Source organism: Protopterus annectens, chromosome 8.part0, assembly GCF_019279795.1.
Source record: "Protopterus annectens isolate FY-2018-M chromosome 8.part0, PAN1.0, whole genome shotgun sequence".
NCBI classification, from domain to species: Eukaryota; Metazoa; Chordata; order Ceratodontiformes; family Protopteridae; genus Protopterus; species Protopterus annectens.
This window is the reverse complement of record NC_056741.1, coordinates 1,922,627,711-1,922,647,192: the sequence shown is the minus strand read 5'-3', so window position 1 is coordinate 1,922,647,192 and position 19,482 is coordinate 1,922,627,711. Positions and strand designations below refer to the sequence as shown.

Genomic DNA, 19,482 nt, shown 5'->3' with positions numbered 1-19,482 from the left:
GGAATGATTGGAATGACTTTTTCCAGGTCCTGAGAATGTTGGCACCAAAGACTTTTTAAGTACCATTGAAGTTTCCTCAGATGCAGTCTTGCATATGGAATTAGCAGAATGCATGAGGCCAGGAACCCTAGGGATTGCAGTATTTTCCTTGCAGATAGCTGGGTTTTGGTGGCCATGTGTCTGAAGTAGTTGTTCAAATAGATCTGTTTTTTTTCTGGAGTGAGAAAAGCCATCTGGGGAGTTGTGTTCAAGCTTGCTTCCAGGAATAAAAATTTTTTGACTGGGCACCAGTTGTGAGTTCTTTTTGTTGATGGTGTATCCCAATAAAGATAGGAGTCTTTTTACAAATGGCAGGTGTTGAAGAAGTAATTCCTGACTGTCCACCTGAATTAGACAATCATCCAAGTATGGGAAAATTTGGATATTTCTCTGCCTGCAGTATGCAATGACTGGAGCCAGGCACTTTATGAATACTCTGGGTGCAGTAGATAAGCCAAAGGGAAGTGTAGAGAACTGATAGTGCATACAGCCTGCTCTGAAGTGGAGACATCTCCTGCAAGACTCCCTTATGGGGATGTGCAGATAGGCTTCTTTTAAGTCTAGGGTGACTAGCCAGGCATCCTTGGCTAGCATAGGGAGAAGCTGTTGCAGGGTTAGCATTTTGAATTTTCGGACCACCAGAAAGGTGTTGAGAATTGATAGATCCAGAATTGGACACAAAGAGCCCTCTTTTCTGGGCACTAGGAACAGTCTGGAGTAGAAACCCTGTCCCCTTTGTTCTACTGGAACAGGATGGATGGCCCTGATATTGAGCAAGGAATGTACTTGCTTTTGAGCCTCTGCCCACTGGTTTGGAGGAAGGTCTGGAAACCCACTTGGGGTTGGAAGGGAATAGAAGTAGAATCTGTACCCCTGGGATAAAATACCTAGAACCCATCGGTCCTGAGTAATGGACATCCAGTTTTTGGCATGAAGGGCAAGTTTTCCTCCTAGGGGTGCAAGTAGATGGGCAGGGCTGGGAAGGATAATTGACAAGTCATTGTGAACTTTTACCATAGGGGGATGGCTTGCCACTCCCTCTTTTTGAGGTGGGAGCACTCCAGTGTTTAGATCTCTGCATACCCTGATACTGTAGTCTTGGTGGTCTGGTTCCCCTGGGTTTGGACTGTGAAGGCCTGGAAGGGGCTGGAAAGGAACATTTTTTTGTAGGCCAATGCCTACTGAATCTAGGTGGCTGCACTTTGAAGAATTCTTTAACAGTTTGCATATATTTAGCTTTTTCTTCCATCTTTTTAAGAACCTCTTCTGCTTTGGTGCCAAACAAACGGTCTTGATTTAAAGCAGCATCTTGTAATTTTGATTTGACATGATCTGGCAAGGTTTGTTCCTTCAGCCAAGCATGCCTTCTCAGTACAGATCCAGTGACTGCAGCCCTGCAAGATGCCTCTAGGGCATCAAAGCCACACTGCAAAGTATGTTTACTAACTTGGTTTGCAGAATGCATTAACTCTTGTAAATCTTTATTTTCTGCACAGTCTGGAAGTAACACCATTTTATGTTTAATTTGTTCCATAATATGTTGCTAGTACTTCAACATATGAAACTGGCAATTCAATGTCCTGATGGCAAGAGTTGCAGAGGTATATACCTTCTTACCCCATTTGTCTAAAGCTCTGAAATCTTTGTCTGAAGGAGTAGGGTTTTTGGCTGTAGTAGCCTTAATACCTTTAGGCCCCTGGGAAATGGTCTCTGGATCCGCAGTAGGATTCTTAAAGAGAAATTTGTGAGAATCAGGTACTCTTAGTACCTGTCAGGTTTTCTAGGGGCCGGTGGTAAAGTGTCTTTAGTAAGACTGGATTCCATAAAGACATCATCTACAACATCCAGGACAGGGGGTATAGCTAGGGGCCTGAGCTGAGGCAACTCAAAAAATTCTCTGAGTCTCTTTTTGGACTGAGGATAATCCTGGCATTCCCAGTGGAAATGCTCTCTTAAAGTATGCAAGGTTTCACCAAAAGAAAAATCCTCTGGATGGGAGGCAGAGGGAATGGATTCCTCTGCATCTGAATCCTCAAAGGTAGATAAGGGTATGTCCTGGTAATCAGAAGGGTCAGTCATCGGACTCCAGGTCTGTAGAATGAGAAAGAAACTCAATTATTGATCTCTTAGCAGGGGAAGGCTGGCTTCCCCCTAATAAGGGTGATAAGGTCTTCAGCCATTCTAAGCATTTGTTTTTGAGGCATGGGAGCTTGAGCATGCACTTTGGTCGTCGGTTTTCTAGGCGTAGTGTGTACTCTGGGCCTGAGAAACTCTGTAGTTTTAGATAAAAAAGAAGTTGTCAGTTTAATGCGAATATCGGTAGGTCGGAATACACCCTCAGAAGCTGGTGCCTGCACAGCGGCTCCAGACCCATCCAAGGTAGAGACATCCGCAGGTTCCATAGTCGAAGAAGCATCTCGCGGCATACCGGACTCAGAATGGGTGTCAGCAGAGGCCTGCGAATCTGTAGCAGCAGGCATCAGGGGCTGCAAAGGTGCCTCACTGAGTACCGGCGGACTGGCGACTAGCTTAATGGATACGTCGTCAGCAGTTTTTGACCTATGCGGTCTGTCTCTATCTTTGCACTTTTTAGGAAGATCGGTAGTCGGATGGCTTACCGAAGTCATTTCAGAATATGGAGAACGACAGCGAAAGAATTTAGTGACAAAAATGGCCCGACAACAAATGGTTCGGGTGTTAAACAAGGCACAAAACTGACAGCGAGGGACATCGTGGTCTGGGCCTAAACAGATGACGCAGTAAGAATGAAAATCTCTGTGATGCATTTGATTTCTACAGGCAAGATAATTGTCAACTTTTTCTGACATCGGTTAGAGCAAGAAAAAAGAATCCCCAAGGGGGTACTTAGTTTTAGAAGACTTCAGGTTTGAAACTCGAAAAACGAAAATTTCAGGTAGTGGCCAACCGGCACTTGTGAACCGCTTCTGCTTCGGGCTCCTTCTCGGCAAGAAAGACTGTGATGTAATGGCATCGGCTGCCTGTTTTATACCCCTGACGACCTGACGTCATGGAAGAAGTAACAGCATCCAATGCAGAAATCCCAAAACTCTGGTATTCGGGCCAACTGAGGGCTACCTGCAGGCAGATAACCTAAATGTGATGACTGCAACAGTGAAACACAAAGAACATCATAAGATGTCGTTGGGAGGGGGCACAAAAGGGCAATACCACAGGCGGTAGGCAGATTTCACAGGCAGAGAAATCCTACGTGTGACTGGAGGTATGTGCTTGTGTGCTAGAAGCACTCCGTAAGTGTGAAGCAAAGGAAATCATTTATATTGGCAAAGGAATTTACATAATGTTGTTCATTAGTACACAGATCAATTACCAGACAACCTTGAAAAGCAAGGGTATTGCAACAGAAAGGATCACTGTACAATTCAGCAACCACAATGTAGTAAGGAACTTCCTAAGAATCTACTTAAACAGTAGGTGTCTGCAGCATCTTGTTTTTAAAGCTGGTTTAGCTGTTACAAAACACTTTTTTTTTCTAATTTCAATGCAGGGTAATAAATAAAAGACTTAATAGTAACCTATCCTCAGTTAGAAATCCTTCTCTTTCATTTAAAGCATACCAGAGTGTCAGTATGTGTGCATATTCCTTTCTGCTTCTGTTTGTTTTCCTTAATAGACCCAACCACCACCTACAGACATTTTTGCTTGTTTCTGGCCGACAGAAAACAAATGTATCACTTCTAAATGTCAAATACCTCCAGTGGTTATATTAAGTAATTTTAAAAGTATGCAGAGGATAGCATATCCCTGATGCCCATAAGCAAACAAAGTTTCACTTCAGAAAAGGTTATTTAAGCTACTGAAGCTGAGTTTCTTTCCCCCACGGCTCCTGTTGCATCTACTTTAAGTAACTAAGCAATACATCACCTCAGCTTGCTGAGTTCCACCCCTCCTCCCCACTCAAAAAAAGCAAGGAAGACTAATCAGTCTCATTTTGGCTCCTTTGTGAAAGGAAAAGCGAAAGTGAAAGTGAAATCTTTACAACAAATCATAACAACACAACATCTATGCAAAAACTATTTGGCCTGTTTGAACTTTACCAGTGGCTAGAGTGCAGTGTTATTTGTCTCATTCTTCTAAAGATATATATCTACATCTATCTATCTATATATATATATATATATATATATATATATATATATATATATATATATATATTTATTATTTATATACATATACATATTTATACACACACACCCACGCTCAGGCTCATGCACGCACTACAGACAGAAACATGCATATCACATAAATCCCCTGGGTACAATGGTAAATATCATTTTGAAAACATAACTGTAATTCTTCACCAGTATCTGGACATAGTAATACTGTGAAAGTATTAATGGTTTTACAGCATTATCACTGTGAATGACAGCATCCGCTTTACTGAATTTTTGCACATTTTCCTTATTTAAATGTTTGTCTACTCAGTTAAATGACTAACCCTTTCTCTTTTTTCCATTTGTTATTATTGTTACACTTGAACAGTACTAACGGCATTTTGAACACGTGTGATAAGCATTCCATAATAATTAGTGTACTTGTATGACAGTCTCACTATTGACTATATGCTAGTATAATGAGAAACAGTCTGAACTCCCCTCCTGATGAAGCCCCCCCCCCCCCCAAGCACTTTGGCTGTATGGTACAGATGTGGCTAGTTTATGTACACACCTTCACTTACATTAATTTAGCATTTAATGTGTCACTGTTTCCCCAGAAGCCAGAAGAGGGATATAAATGTTTTGCACAGGTCTACTGTTTCTCCCTCCTAGCATAGCAGAAATTACACTATGAAGCCAGACATCTCCTGTCAGACACAGCCAGTACCTGCAAAGTGGCTATATATCAATGCTACTGTTGTTTCTTCATCACCCAGCTATGAGAAGGCTCTTTCATGTCATACTTAAAGGATGAGCTACAAACCTGATTACTGATGAGTGAATACTAACATTAATAACACAGTGATCCACTGTTACATGTCTGACTATGTTATCAGGTATTATAGTACAAACAGACAGACAAAGATGACACTGGTGCTTTTATGTTAGTCTTCTGCATAGTGGCCAGCTTTCCTGGCCTGTGACCATGAGGACAATCTGTAAGAACTTTCTGTCAGGAGAGCTGTAAAAGTTGCTCAAAGAAGGAGGAGAATCCATAAAAATGTAATGCCAATGAGCATTGAATGACTCTGAGCTTCATATAATAAAAACAGGAAGAACAGAACAGAGACTCGTGTAACTGTTAACTGATTTCCTGCCTACTCACTGTGTGATGGGTTACACCTGTCATTTTCATGAATGTTACAAGGCTTTGGGTGCCCCGCCGGTATTTGGACATCACAAAGTCAAGCAAACAAAGCAAACTGCAGATCAAAGAGCTATATATATATATCCTGATGTGCATTCAAGACTCATTATGCTATGGGGGGGGGGGGGGGTTGTGAATTTTCCATGACGCCTTGATAAAAGCGGGTTTACAAATATTTCTATACAGTTGTTTTTTTCCATTTTGGAAGGGTCTCTACAGTTGGGTCCCACATACATCTGCTATAAGATTTTTTGCACTTTTATATGAGATGCATTTGGTACCACTGAAGTAAATGTATAAATTGATTTCAGTAAAATTAATGTTTAATTCTCTACTATACACTGCTAATGATCCGTAAATGGTGAAACATGTCTTACAGTTAGAGAAGTCAGGTTTACTGGCTTGAGTGTGTTGTCATCAGCCTGTGTATTGAAACACTTTTTATTTTTTTACATAGAATGTTCATATTTCCCATTACATTTTGATAAAATAAGGTTGGCAATAGTTCTTCTATATGCTGGAAAGGATAGTGTGCAAATATCTTTCTACAGATTTTTCTCTATTTTGTCGGGGCCTCTCTTTTGAGAGTCTATGTCTGCTGTGGGACTTTTGTTTTAATCTTTTATCCATGCTTGCAATGAACACAAGTCTTGTTAGTGGTGTGGGTAATGCCAGGAATCAATAAGCAAAGGAAGTTAGAACAAACAGGTGTTAAGAACTAAGTCCAAGCAATACATGATTAAAACAGAGTAACAAGTAAATGGAGAAAAATCACCTTGAAAAACACCTTGTTCACACCTGTGGTATAATAAAATGGACTTTTCAAACCTTGTTTTTTTTTTTATTCATTACCTGACACATAGCAGACCATAAGAAACTTTATAAGCACTTACCGTCTCACTGATGTAGGCCTGTGCGTCATCCAGGTATTGAAGTGCATACTGCTCTGGGTTAGTCAGGCTCCAACTGAAAATGAAAAAGAGAAGCAATTATTTCCAGGAGAGTAATTATGGGGAAACAAATGAATGTACACATATACATCCATATATATAAGTATTATACAAATATATATATATATATATGTGTGTGTGTGTGTGTGTGTGTGTGTGTATAAATATCTATCTATCTATATATATATATATATATATATATATATATATATATATATATATATATATATATATATCTGTATCTATATATATATGTTCGTGTGTGTGTGGTGTGTGTGTGATATATATATAAATATATATATATATATATATATATATATATATATAGATAGAAATGCACATATACATATAAAATGTGAGTGCGTGCCTCTTTACTCATCCCTCATCAGGCCCATAATTGAGTACAATGCCCCTTTTGGGATGTACCTTACCAGACACCTGCAGCAACTGGAAAGACCCCAAACGTACATCACCAAGAGGATCAAAGGGCTCAAACAGATGCAATATGCTGCCCGGTTAAAGAAACTCCAGCTCTACTCAGTGGCATACCGCCTGCTCAGAGGCGATCTGTGCCTGACGTATAAAGCCATGTCCAACCCGGAATTAATGGACATGCTGCACCTCAGAAAATCCAAATCCTATCGAGCTATGCCGAGACTTGAACCTCAGCACTGAAATAAATAGGACATGCTGGAGGGACAGATTCATAACCCAGAGGCTCCCTTCACTCTGGAATAAAATCCCAGTCCAGGTTAGGCAGAGTCCCTCATTGACTCTCTTCAAGAGGAATCCTGATGAGTGGATGGGAGATCGTAGGTTTACCCCGGGTATCACTTCTGTGTCACTGTTAGACAGAGGCACAGTATACTAACCTCAAAAAAGGGCATAGCAAAATTAATTTAAAATGGGTGGCGAAAGCCAAACACACTCTGGCTAGGCTTATAAATGCCCTAGGGCAGATAGCCTAGTATGAACCTATGAACCTATGAACCTATAAAGGTGAGCTAGGAAAACATCCTCTAGACTATCATTCACATGAATGCTTTTTGAAAAGACAAACTTTTTATTAATTAGCTGGTGCAGAGGATTAATGCTCTGAGCTGTTAACAAGCTGCCTTCTATAGTCCATGGTTTGTTTCCCTCAGCTTCCATTTTCCTAAATGTGTCACTCTGAGCAAGTCATTTAATCAAACAGTGTTCTTGGGATGAGTGTGGAAAAGGTCCACTGGGATCAGTGCTGTACCTCAGATAAAAATACAAATAAATAAATAAATAATATATCAGTAAGTCCTAAGGCTTATGCTGTCCTTCTTGAATGCTTTTAAAAAGCCATGGAATGTTCCCTCCTCTAATTCTTATATGGACAAAATATGGCAGACAATGTCTACAACTTGATCAGATGGTACTAAAAATCCTTTGTCAAAATACCACATGCCAGCTGGAATCATCTGCCCTAACATAATATATCTCAAAGTAAATATACAACCTTAGGAAGAAATTATCTGGGCACCAGAAGGACAAGCAAAAAGGTAGGTGTTTTATTAGCAATGGTTAATCTACATTGTTAAGTATCATTTTTGCATGTTAGGCCTACAAACAATGCAAAATAACGTGTTCCCCTTTATAACATACAGTAGTAATACTCAAAACACATTTTCTACATAATAACTGACTATGTAAATGAATACTCCCCTTTAAAGGTGAGCTAGAAAAACATTTTCTAGACTATCATCCACATTATTGCTTTTTAAGAAGATATACATGCTATCGCTGGTCCATTCTTTTCAAAATATAATTAAGTTACAGCTAAGCAATTTTTGTTTAACTATAGGAATATCCCTATACCAATGATGGCAATAGTCATTCCCTCCACATGGGTGAACCAACAACTGACCAGGGGACTACAAATCCATCAGTCTAACAAGCCTAATAATAATATAAAAAAGGATGTGGGTAAAGCAGTGCATACTGCGTATCTTGGTGTCCCAACTAAAATGTCGGTGCTCGAAATGATGAGTGCCGTCAAGCCAAATAAAAGACTGAAAACATAGGAAAGCAGAAAATTTTGAAAATTGCTCTTCACTTTTAAACTTCTTTTAGCAGGGTGGCAAGTCCCCCTAAACCATTCATGTGGGGGACAAGCTTATCCCAGCCCCCAGACTTATACATACCAAATCTGAGAATGCCACACCTCAAGAGAAAAGGGAATATTTCAAGAAATGGCATCTCAGACTTAGCATAGGTAAGTGTGGGCAGCTGCTCTTTTTAAGTCATACCTTGGACTAATCTCTAGGGGATGGTGGAGCCTGGCACAAGGGTGGGTGGCATCTGTGAAAGCTCTGGATCAGAATGGAGGGGGAAACATGGGCTATTTTCCATGGAAAAGGAAATGTATTGCAACAATTAGCTTTTGATAAAGATCAGTGAAAAGAATTCTATTTAATCATGTCACTCTTTTGCATTTATATTCATTCCAATGTTTAAAATGTATAAAAGCTCTCAGACATTCTGGTCTTGGGCCACAAAGTTATTTGCCAGCTACCAAATAAACATAGGTTGGCCATCTCAGTTCATCAGACTGCATATAATACATCAGTTCATATGTGATTGGGAATGTCAACAAAGGAATGAAACAAGGTGGAAAAAAATATTAATATGCCCTAAGAGAAAATGCTTTCAGATGTCATGATGACGATCATCATCATAACCCCTTTTTCCCATTTCTACATGGCATAGTAGTGTTGTGTCAACTGTTGTCATCTCTCTCGATTCAATGCACTCTCCTACCTTCTTCAGCAATCACGTCTGACTGCCACACGTCTTCATCTCTTTATTGGATGCCCTGTTTTCCTCTGGCTTTTCTCCTGTCTGTCCCAAATTGTCTTCACTGTTCTCTTTGATCTTCTCTGCAATTATAGGTACGTTAGGTTTTGCTTGGATGTCCTAATTTCTTCATCTGTCCAACAGTGTACATCCTATCACCTGTCCCAGGCACTTCATCTCCATCACCTCTAGCTTTCTCATCCGCTCTGCCATTTCTGCCCAGGTTTCTGACAATTAAGCAGTACTGGTCACACCAATGTTTTGTACACCTTACTTCTCAGTTTCTCTGGCATTCTTCTGTCACACTACCCTTGACACATTGTGCCAGTTGGCTTCAACCATTCTGATTCTAGCTTTAACCTCCTCATTCAGACTTCCCTTCTCCTCAACCACCTCTCCCAGATACTTGACTGTGTTAACTTGTTCCACTGTTTTCTTTTCTATCTCAGTTCTCAACTTCTTCTGATTTCCTGCATTTACTTCCATTACAACTGTCTTATCTGACTTTGGGTTCATCCCATATGCCTTCAGATTTGCATTCCATTCCCTTCCCCTATCCTTTGCTGAAGTTCTTGCTCAGAGTCTTCCTGTAATGCCACATCACTGTATAAAGTAACTTTGATTATATGTCTTCTCTTACCTGTTTGCTAATGTAGTCCATCACCAGTGTGAATATCAGAGGGCTAAGACCTGAATCCTAATAGCCACACCCACTGACTGCCCCTCTGTGAGACCAAACACTGCTTGTACTTGAGCCACAGCCCACATTAAATTTACCAAAGTTTCTAGGATTTTGAACCATCATAGGACAGTCAAGCTTTCTGAAACCTTGTCATAAGCTTTCTCAAAAATTGAATGCCCAGTTAAAATCTTTCCTCATCTCCAGCTTCTTCTCAACTATCTGTCTAATTGCAAACATCAAGTCAGGTATGTTGTATCCTGCTCGGAATCTGAACTGCTCATCTCCCATCATACTTTCTACTATTCTATGTATTTGTTTATCAGTCACCCTCTCCAGACCTTTTATGCAGTGCAACAGTAGTTTGATACCTGTGTACTGCCCACAGTTGTGGATGTCCCCTTTGTTCTTGTGCACTGGCGCTAGAATACTTATTCTTCAGTCATGTGGGATATGCCTTTTTCTCCATACTGCTATGAGTACCCTCAGAAGCCATTACTCCCATAGCTCACCTAACATCTTTATCATATCTGCTGTGACCTCATTTGAGACTGCTGCTTTCCCTGACTTCATTTTCCTTAGTGCAGTTCTGACTTCTATGGTGGACTTCTCCTCTTCTTTCAATGTACACTATGTCTGGTGCAGTACAGCTTCTGCGGGGTTTTCTTTACTGAGTAACTGCTTGAAATACTCCATCCATCTGCCTTTGATGTCCTGAGGACTAGTCAGCAGGTTGTTGATGGCATGCCTTATTAAGGGTGTCTGACGATCTTCTTTATCTTTATATTTTTGCCTTGCAACCTGGCAGTCTTTTTATTTCATCTACCGAGTCACTTTCCAGAAGCTAGTAGAGTGCCTCTGATGCCTTGTTCTTTGCTATTGCAAATCATCTCTTAGCCTCTTTGTTAGTCATCCAGTATGCTGGCATCATGAAAAACAAACTACAGCATGTTGGCACACTTTTATGCTCCATATCACCATGTACAGATGATGTTTCTGGATCTGGATCAAAAATAACACCCCCTTACCTCAAAGAGTATTTTCCAGAAAATCGATTTAATACCTGCCAGGCCTGGTGAAAGAGTAGGAAGTGGACCACTCATCCTACATAAAACTCTCATGCAAATGCAGTTAAGTTATAACAAGGACCAAATATGTCCCAGAATGGTTAATAGTCAAGCCTATATCTAAGAACAAAATAATGTAATGCTGGCAGTTTGAATAAAGAATTCAAATCTAATTCCCAAAACACCTTTATTCAACCATAAAGCACATATGAATGAACACTTTCATCCATTTAAAATGCAGGACATCATCAAAATGAATAAACTAACAAAACACTCCCATGTTATACCAGCCATGACTTGAGAATTAATTACTAATTATTGTATAATAAGCAGCAGAAGACCTCATTTAATAAAAGCAGTGTAAGAAAAAATTAAATTCTTAAACAAATAATGAATTCAAATCAATAAAATTAATAAAATATTATCAATCTTTAAAAAGTGTTTATGAAGTGAGTTTTTAAAAACGTTGAAGAAACAGCTTGTAAAATTGTTTGTTTATAAATGAATTTGAGAATTAAAATAGTGAATTATTAAAACCTGATTCCTGAAATGCATGAAGTTTAAGTTGACACTTAACCTCTTTTGCCTCTAATTTGACCTTTGCATTGTCACCTCTAGGAATGTGCCTTATCTGTTCTAAAATACCAAACTGGAATGTCTTAAGGTTTGTGCATATTCTGGAATGCTTAGTGCATTGTTCTCAATTCTTTTTCCTATTTCATAATTATGCTCGTATATACGTCTATGGAGGGATCTACTTTGAAAGCTCGAAAGGCCAGATTACTGAATGTGATTTTCACAAGATGACAACATCAAAACCTTGATTTCCCGAACGTGAAAGTTTTACCTGGGTAAGTAAACACTTGCCCAGATCTGCATGGAAACACACCACAGTATGTAAAACCCATCTAGGTGGAGGGCTGCACCCCCCCACACACACACACCCACCCTAACTATGTATACCAACTCCTGGATCACACTACAGTGGGAAAAAAGGGCATATTTCCCCAGGTTGGACAAATGTTTACTTATCGTAGTAAAATTTTCTCGTTTGGGAAAATCAAGGTTTCCATGTTTTCTTCTCATGAAAATCATGTTCGGTAATTGGCCTTTCGAGCTTTCAAAGTAGATCCCTACAGAGACACCTCTCCATTTTGCCTACATAAAAATGGGCAACTTGAGCACTTAGCAAGATAGACAACACCATTAGACTGACAATTGCCTTTGCTGAATTCAACAGAAGAAAGTGTTTCATTCTCCAGATACAAAGTTTTGACCTCAAAAATATAGGGATATTGTGCACAAGCCCCACATCTAGTATCCCAGCTTTGTGAGTTCCATGCCTACATCTAAAATAAACATGTCCTTCACCTAGCTATTGCCTGCCTCCTTTAGTGGCTGTTGGTGAAGCACCCACCAAGAGGAGAAAACGCTGAGAGAAGAAGGGATCCACTTTTGAGATTTGAAGTATTTTTTCTCTGTTTATTTGCTAAGTTTTTCTGCATAGTTGCCTAGTTTGAGCATTTTCTGGCTTGTTAAACTTGATTTCTGCATTAGTGGCTGTATTTAGAGCACAACCAAAAGCTGTTTACTGAATTTCCTGTTTGCACTTAATTTTAAAATCGTTTTTTCTCAAAACTTGCATATTTTCTGTCTTTGACCTAGCACTCTTGTGTGGGGTCATTTACTGCACTGTTATAACTTGATATTACTTGTGAACCTCTGCTATCTCTGAAAAAACAAAAACAAAAAAATCTTGCTTTTTTCCCACTTTTCTGAGATTTAAAAAAGTTCAGTTACAGGCTTGCTGTTCCTGAACTGTTTGTAAGTTTCTGTGAGGCCATTTTTGCTTGGGCTAAAGGAAAGTCTCTCTGTTGATTAGTGGCAGTGAAAAACATTGAGCAGCTCCCCTGCCCTTCCGTGGGAGTGGTTACTGACTTGAAACTGTAGTTTTATTGACCAGTAGGGGTCATTTCCAAAACTCCTTCATCTTCCTCTCTTAAACCCTAGTTGCCTCGTGGGTTTGGCGTCTTTTCAGGCTTGTTGGCTGTTGGTGAAGCACCCACCAAGAGGAGAAAACGCTGAGAGAAGAAGGGAGCCACTTTTGAGATTTTAAGTATTTTTTCTCTGTTTATTTGCTAAGTTTTTCTGCATAGTTGCCTAGTTTGAGCATTTTCTGGCTTGTTAAACTTGATTTCTGCATTAGTAGCTGTATTTAGAGCACAACCAAAAGCTGTTTACTGAATTTCCTGTTTGCACTTAATTTTAAAATCGCTTTTTCTCAAAACTTGCATATTTTCTGTCTTTGACCTAGCACTCTTGTGTGGGGTCATTTACTGCACTGTTATAACTTGATATTACTTGTGAACTTCTGCTATCTCTGAAAAAAAAACAAAAAAAAAATCTTGCTTTTTTCCCACTTTTCTGAGATTTAAAAAAGTTCAGTTACAGGCTTGCTGTTCCTGAACTGTTTGTAAGTTTCTGTGAGGCCATTTTTGCTTGGGCTAAAGGAAAGTCTCTCTGTTGATCAGTGGCAGTGAAAAACATTGAGCAGCTCCCCTGCTCCCGTGGGAGTGGTTACTGACTTGAAACTGTAGTTTTATTGGCCGTATTGGGTCAATTCCTGGCTCTTTCCAGCCCCTGCTATCAAGCACGCTTTAGCGTGCTTTAGCGCAATTTAGCGCGGAGTTGCCACTAGAGCAGCATCGGGCAGCGCCGGTTTAACAAGGTTAAACTTTTTCTGGCTCCATAAAGTCTGTTCTTCATTTTTCCCTTAGAACTGCTCTACTAGTAATCTAAACAGTATATCCCTTAACTAAAAAGCGCAGCACTTGTTCCTAAAAAGCTTTTTTTTTTTTCTCCAAAAAAAAAAAAAAGCTCAGCACTTGTCTTAAAAGCATCTTCTTTTCAGGCTTAGCACTTCTGTATTATACAAAGTCCCTCACTAGCGAAACCCCCCCCCAGGAGTACCCACTTCCTTACTAAGTCCTCTCTCATTCAGTTACACCCCAAACTTCTTAATTTCTCTAGCATGTCGAAGGGCCAGATGCTGGCGTCCTCTCCTGTCCAGTTGGTGAATCTGGGAATATTGAGGCAATGTTACAATTGCCTCATGTACACAGACAACCCTCTCCTCCTCCCACATAACACAAATACTTGAGAGATGCAGCTATTTAGCCAAACTGGAGGCTGAGCTCTCTCAACTCAGGACTGGCAAGACCAGACAGGAGGAGAAGGCAACTACACACACCACAAAACCAGTCTCACATAAAGCTATCACAACAATGAATCAAACACATAAACACACAAAGACATACTCGGAGGCTCTGAGCAAAAATTTACCTAAACAGCAGAGGCCTCCAAAGCAGACACCCAAGCAACCGCCACCTCATGACACACCACAGGCAACACATAAAACACAAAATCAGTGTGCAAAGCAGTCACAGCCCTTAAGGCCAAATACAACACCAAACATACTTGTCATAGGTGACTCCATAGTCAGACAAACTGACGTCCCACTCACCAGGCTGAACAAGGAGAGGGTCACAGTAAGCTGCCTATCGGGCGCTAGAATCCGCCACATAACACAAGCACTGGTCACTCCACAGCAAGTACAAATATGACACAGTCATTGTCCATGCTGGTGTGAACGACCTGAGACTTACCTCCCTGGACTACATGAAAAGAGACATAGAGGAGCTCTCTGATTATGTAGCCCAGGCAGGTATGACCCTGACCCTGAGCAGCATCCTTCCTTCACCAAGAATGATGCCACAACATAGAGACAAGATGATCAGCTTTAACAATTGGCTTAATTTCTGGTGTCATTCAAAGGGGATCCAGTGTCTGTCTGCCTGGGATGACATGCTTGACAAGCCATGCTGCTTCAGAAGGGACGGCTTGCACCTGTCACCCCTGGGATTCCGGATATTGGCTAAGGCTCTTGCCACCCCCATAGTGCCTTTTTTAGGCAAGGCTCAAATTCTAAACCTACCACCCTAGAAAACAAAAATGGGAAGAAACTAAGGGTAATGCTGCTCAATGCCAGAAGTCTAAATCTCAAAATGCACACACTCGAGGCCCTTCTCAGTATGGAGAACATCGATGTCTGTGCTGTGACTGAAACCTGGTTCAAGGCTCCTGAGAGCACACCGGCACTATCAGGTTTTACCTCATATCATGCGTTTCGGCCCCAAAACCCGGACCACACCACAAAAGGAGGGGGTGTATCCATATTCATCAAGGATACCCACACCTCCAGGTTGGTGGCAACGCACGAAGCATCGGAAACCATCCAGGTGCAATTAACCATAGGCAGAACTGCTCTACAATTTGTAGCATGCTACAGGCCACCCTCTCAAACTCAGGAACCCCACACAGCCTTCCTGAAGACACTGGAGGGTATAAATGTATCTCCAAACACCATTATATTGGGTGACTTCAACTACCCGAATATAGACTGGGAACATTACTCAAGCCCAAACTTTCTAGCCCAAAGGTTCCTGGAGTTCATAAATTCAAATGCCATGGAACAACTAGTCACCTTTCCCACAAGAGGAGAAAATATACTGGATCTCATCGTCACAAACATGGGGACAAAATGCTCCACACCGGAAGTATATCCCTCATTGGTGAGATCAGATCATAAACTAATCTCACTGGATATCCACATCCCGCCCCCACCCCAAACAAAAAAGACCACAGTGAAGAACTTCTCTAAAGCAAACTTCACACTACTCAAGACTGGTGTGGTATCCTTCAAGGCCCCCGAGCCAGTGGAAACCACAACCCAAGCTGCGGAAGCCCTTACAAATGCCTTCTACGAACACCTCCAGGACTGCATGGATCAGGCAATCCCTAATAAAACCAAGACTCTTTCCACCAAGGGCAAACGTCCAGTCTGGTGGACCCCAGCCATAAACAAACTTTACAATAAGAGGAGAAAGCTGTTACATGATAGAGCAAAATCCATAAAAGAGAAGACACCTTTGATCATTAGTAGTAAAAAAATACGAACACTCATAAAATCATCCAAGGCCAACTTTGAGAGAAAAATTGCCATGGATTCAAAAGACAATCATAAGGCCTTCTTCAGCTATGTTAGAAACCTGGGTGGAAACTCCCAGATATGCTCAGAATTAGTCCAAAATGATACAAAAATCACTGAACCCACAGACATTGCCAACATACTGGCAGACAGGTTCAGTGCAAACTTCACCCCCCTCTCCCCCCCAAAAGGAGAGAGAACTATCCCAGCGGAGTGCAGCCTCCCAGACATCTCCAATGCGCAGGTGAAAGCTGCTCTCTAAAGCTAAAAACACAGCATCAATGGGACCGGATGGTGTCCCCAGCTGTGTGCTACACGAACTCAATGAGGAACTAAACCCGCACATAAGGCAGCTGTTTAATCTTAGCCTTACCACAGGATACGTGCCCAAGGAGTGGCGTACGGCAACTGTGGTCCCACTCCACAAAGGCGGTGCCTCTACGGACCCTGGTAATTACCGCCCCATAAGCTTAACAAGCCTGGTCTGCAAAGCTATGGAGAGGATCATAATGGAGCTCATAAACAAAGACATAGGGGACTTGCAGACATTGGACCTGACCCAGTTTGGCTTTGTCGAGGGCAGATCATGCCTTTTGAACTTGGTCGACTTCTTCGAAACAGTCACCAAGGCCATTTATGAGGGAAAGGCAGTCCATACAGCCTACCTTGACCTTGCAAAAGCTTTCGACACAATACCCCACTCGGGTATTATAGAGAAACTTACCAGCTTAAATGTAAACCCATATGTCACAAGATGGGTTGCAAACTGGCTAAAGGACAGAACCCACAGGGTTAGAGTAGCTGGCGCCATGTCAGACTCCAAGCCGGTCACAAGTGGTGTCCCACAGGGCTCAGTCCTTGGCCCCCTGTTGTTCGGCGTCTACTTCTCAGAAGTACAGGCTAACATAGGAGGACTATGGCTGACAAAGTTTGCAGATGACTGCAAACTGGGAGCCATAGTGGAAAGTACATCGGACACAGATATCCTTCAGAGGGGTCTCACGGAAACTGATAGCTGGTGCTAGAGCCATGGCCTGAAGTTAAATGCCAAAAAATGTATACTCATACCCTTCGGGAAAAACAAGGTAACCCCAAGCTGCCATATAGGTGGCAATCCACTAAGCACAGAATAGGTTATCAGGGACCTGGGGACCCAGGTTGACAGTGGCCTTTCTTTTGACACTCACATTGCTAAAGTGGTTAGAAAAACCTTCTACATTGCCCACCTGATCATGAAGGGATTCACATCCAGATCAAGTGAGGTCATTGTTCCCCTGTACTCTTCACTTATCAGACCAATGATAGAGTACAATGCCCCATTCGGGATGTATCTCACCCGACACCTGCAGCAATTGGAAAGACCCCAAAAGTTCCTCACCAAAAGGATAAAGGGACTCCAAAATCTGTCATATGCTGCCAGACTGAAGAAACTCCAGCTCTATTCAGTCGCATACCGTCTGCTCAGAGGTGACCTGTGCCTGACATACAAGGCCATGTCCAACCCGGAATTAATGGACATGCTCCACCTCAAAAAATCCAAATCTACCAGATCCACTGGAGCAAGCGACTTAAACCTTAGCACAGATATAAATAGGACATGCTGGAGGGATAGATTTGTCACCCAGAGACTCCCTATGTTTTGGAATAAAATCCCGGTCCATGTGAGGCAGAGCACCTCGCTGGCTCTGTTCAAGAGAAATCTTGACCGGTGGATGGGAGATCGTAGGTTTACCCCGGGAATCAACTAATGGGCACAGTATTTTTTTAACATAAGGGGTGGCGTAAGCCACAAAAACTCTGGGCTAGGCTTATAAATGCCTTAGGGCAGATAGCCTAGTATAAACCTATGAACCTATGAACCTTCTCTCCCCTGTATATTACAACTCATCACTCGTACAACATATGCCACCTTCGGTATAAAAACCTATTAAAGAACCTTCTTGGCCTATACAAAAATAACATCAATAAACCCTTGTCTAACATAGAGTTTGAACAGCTAATAAACCAATCAAGCCCAGCCTCAAAACAGGAAAATACTGTCTTCTAGATTGCTAACATTCCAAATAAAATGTCTATTATTACTACTCTCCCCACACTTGAAGGGACCATTGCTCCATGACCTTCAAAATTAATAAACATAGGAAGGCATTTGTTCTAATCCCTCCCCCATAAAATCGTCTTAAGTCCCTAGTCATTAAGAAATAATTTTTCATAGGTTCATAGGTGTGTACTAGGCTAATGGACCTGGAGCCTTTAGAAGCCTACCCCACAGAAGTGCCCTGGCATCGTGCTGCCCAACGTTAGTTCCCAGTGCCTTTATCAGGTAGAGCCACTGCAGTGATCCACGGGGTAAACTTTCGATTTCCCATCCACTCATCAAGATTTCTCTTGAAGAGTGCCAGTGAGGTGCTCTGCTTGACATGTATGGGAAATCTATTCCAGAGCATGTGCAGTCTCTGGGTTATGAACCTGTCCCTCCAGCATGTTCTGTTGATTGTGTTAATGAGGTTGAGGTCTCTGGAGTGTGTGGTGCAGAGCAATTTGGATTTCTTTAGATGTAGCATTTCTAACAGAACTGGGTCAGCCATAGCTTTATAAGTCAAGCAGAGATCACCTCTTAGTAGACGATGTGAGACCGAGAATAACTGGAGTTTTTTGAATCTGTCAGTGTTGGACATGTGTTTAAGGCCTAGGATCCTCTTCATGAGGTACTTTTGTGGCCTTTCTAGTTGTTGCATGTGTCCAGTGAGGTACATGCCAAAAGGGGCATTATACTACTCGATGACTGGCCTAATGAGGGAAGAGTAGAGAGAGATGATGACCTCTTTCTTCCAGGATGCAAAACCCTTGGTAATGAGATGTGCCACATAGAATGACTTCCTGACCACAGTGGCAATGTAGTGGTCGAAGGAGAGGTTGCTGTCAACCTATGCCCCCAGATCTCTTATAACACCTTCAGTGTTCAGTGGGCTCCCATTAATGTGGTAATTAGTGGGAACTGAGTTTTTTCCAAAGGGGATGAAGACGCATTTTTTTGGCATTAAGCTTAAGGCTATGGTTTCGACACCAGTCATTGGTCTCAGTGAAGCCTTTCTGTAGGATGTCTACAACACTTGGGGAGTTAATAATGGCTCCCAGCTTGCAGTTATCTGTGAACTTGGTCAGCCAGAGTCCCTCCGTGTTGGCCTTGACTTCTGAGACGTTGATGCCAAACAGGAGAGGACCCAGGACTGATCCCTGTGGGACTCCACACGTGACTGGTCGGCAGTCTGACTTGGGAGTCCATTACTTTCACACTGTGGGTTCTATCTGTGAGCCAATTTGCAACTCACCTAGTGATATAGGGATTGATGCCTAGTTTGGTGAGTTTATCAATAACTCCTGAGTGGGGAATGGTATCAAAGGCCTTGGCCAGATTGAGGTAGGTTGTATGAACTGCCTTGTCCTCATCCACAACTATGGTGATTGACTCAAAGAAGTCAACCAGGTTGAGCAGGCACGATCTATCTTTCACAAAACTAAATTGAGTGGGAT

General features: G+C 41.6%; 1 protein-coding gene across 1 annotated transcript in view; it reads right to left on the bottom strand.

Annotated features, from left to right (window-relative positions):
• ELMO3 (engulfment and cell motility 3) overlaps window positions 1-19,482 on the bottom strand; it is a 1,057,243-nt gene that overhangs the window by 691,512 nt on the left and 346,249 nt on the right. The window contains exon 4 of the mRNA XM_044081425.1: window positions 6,276-6,348. Within this exon, the coding sequence (XP_043937360.1) occupies window positions 6,276-6,348 (73 nt within the window). The remainder of the gene's footprint in view (window positions 1-6,275; window positions 6,349-19,482) is intronic.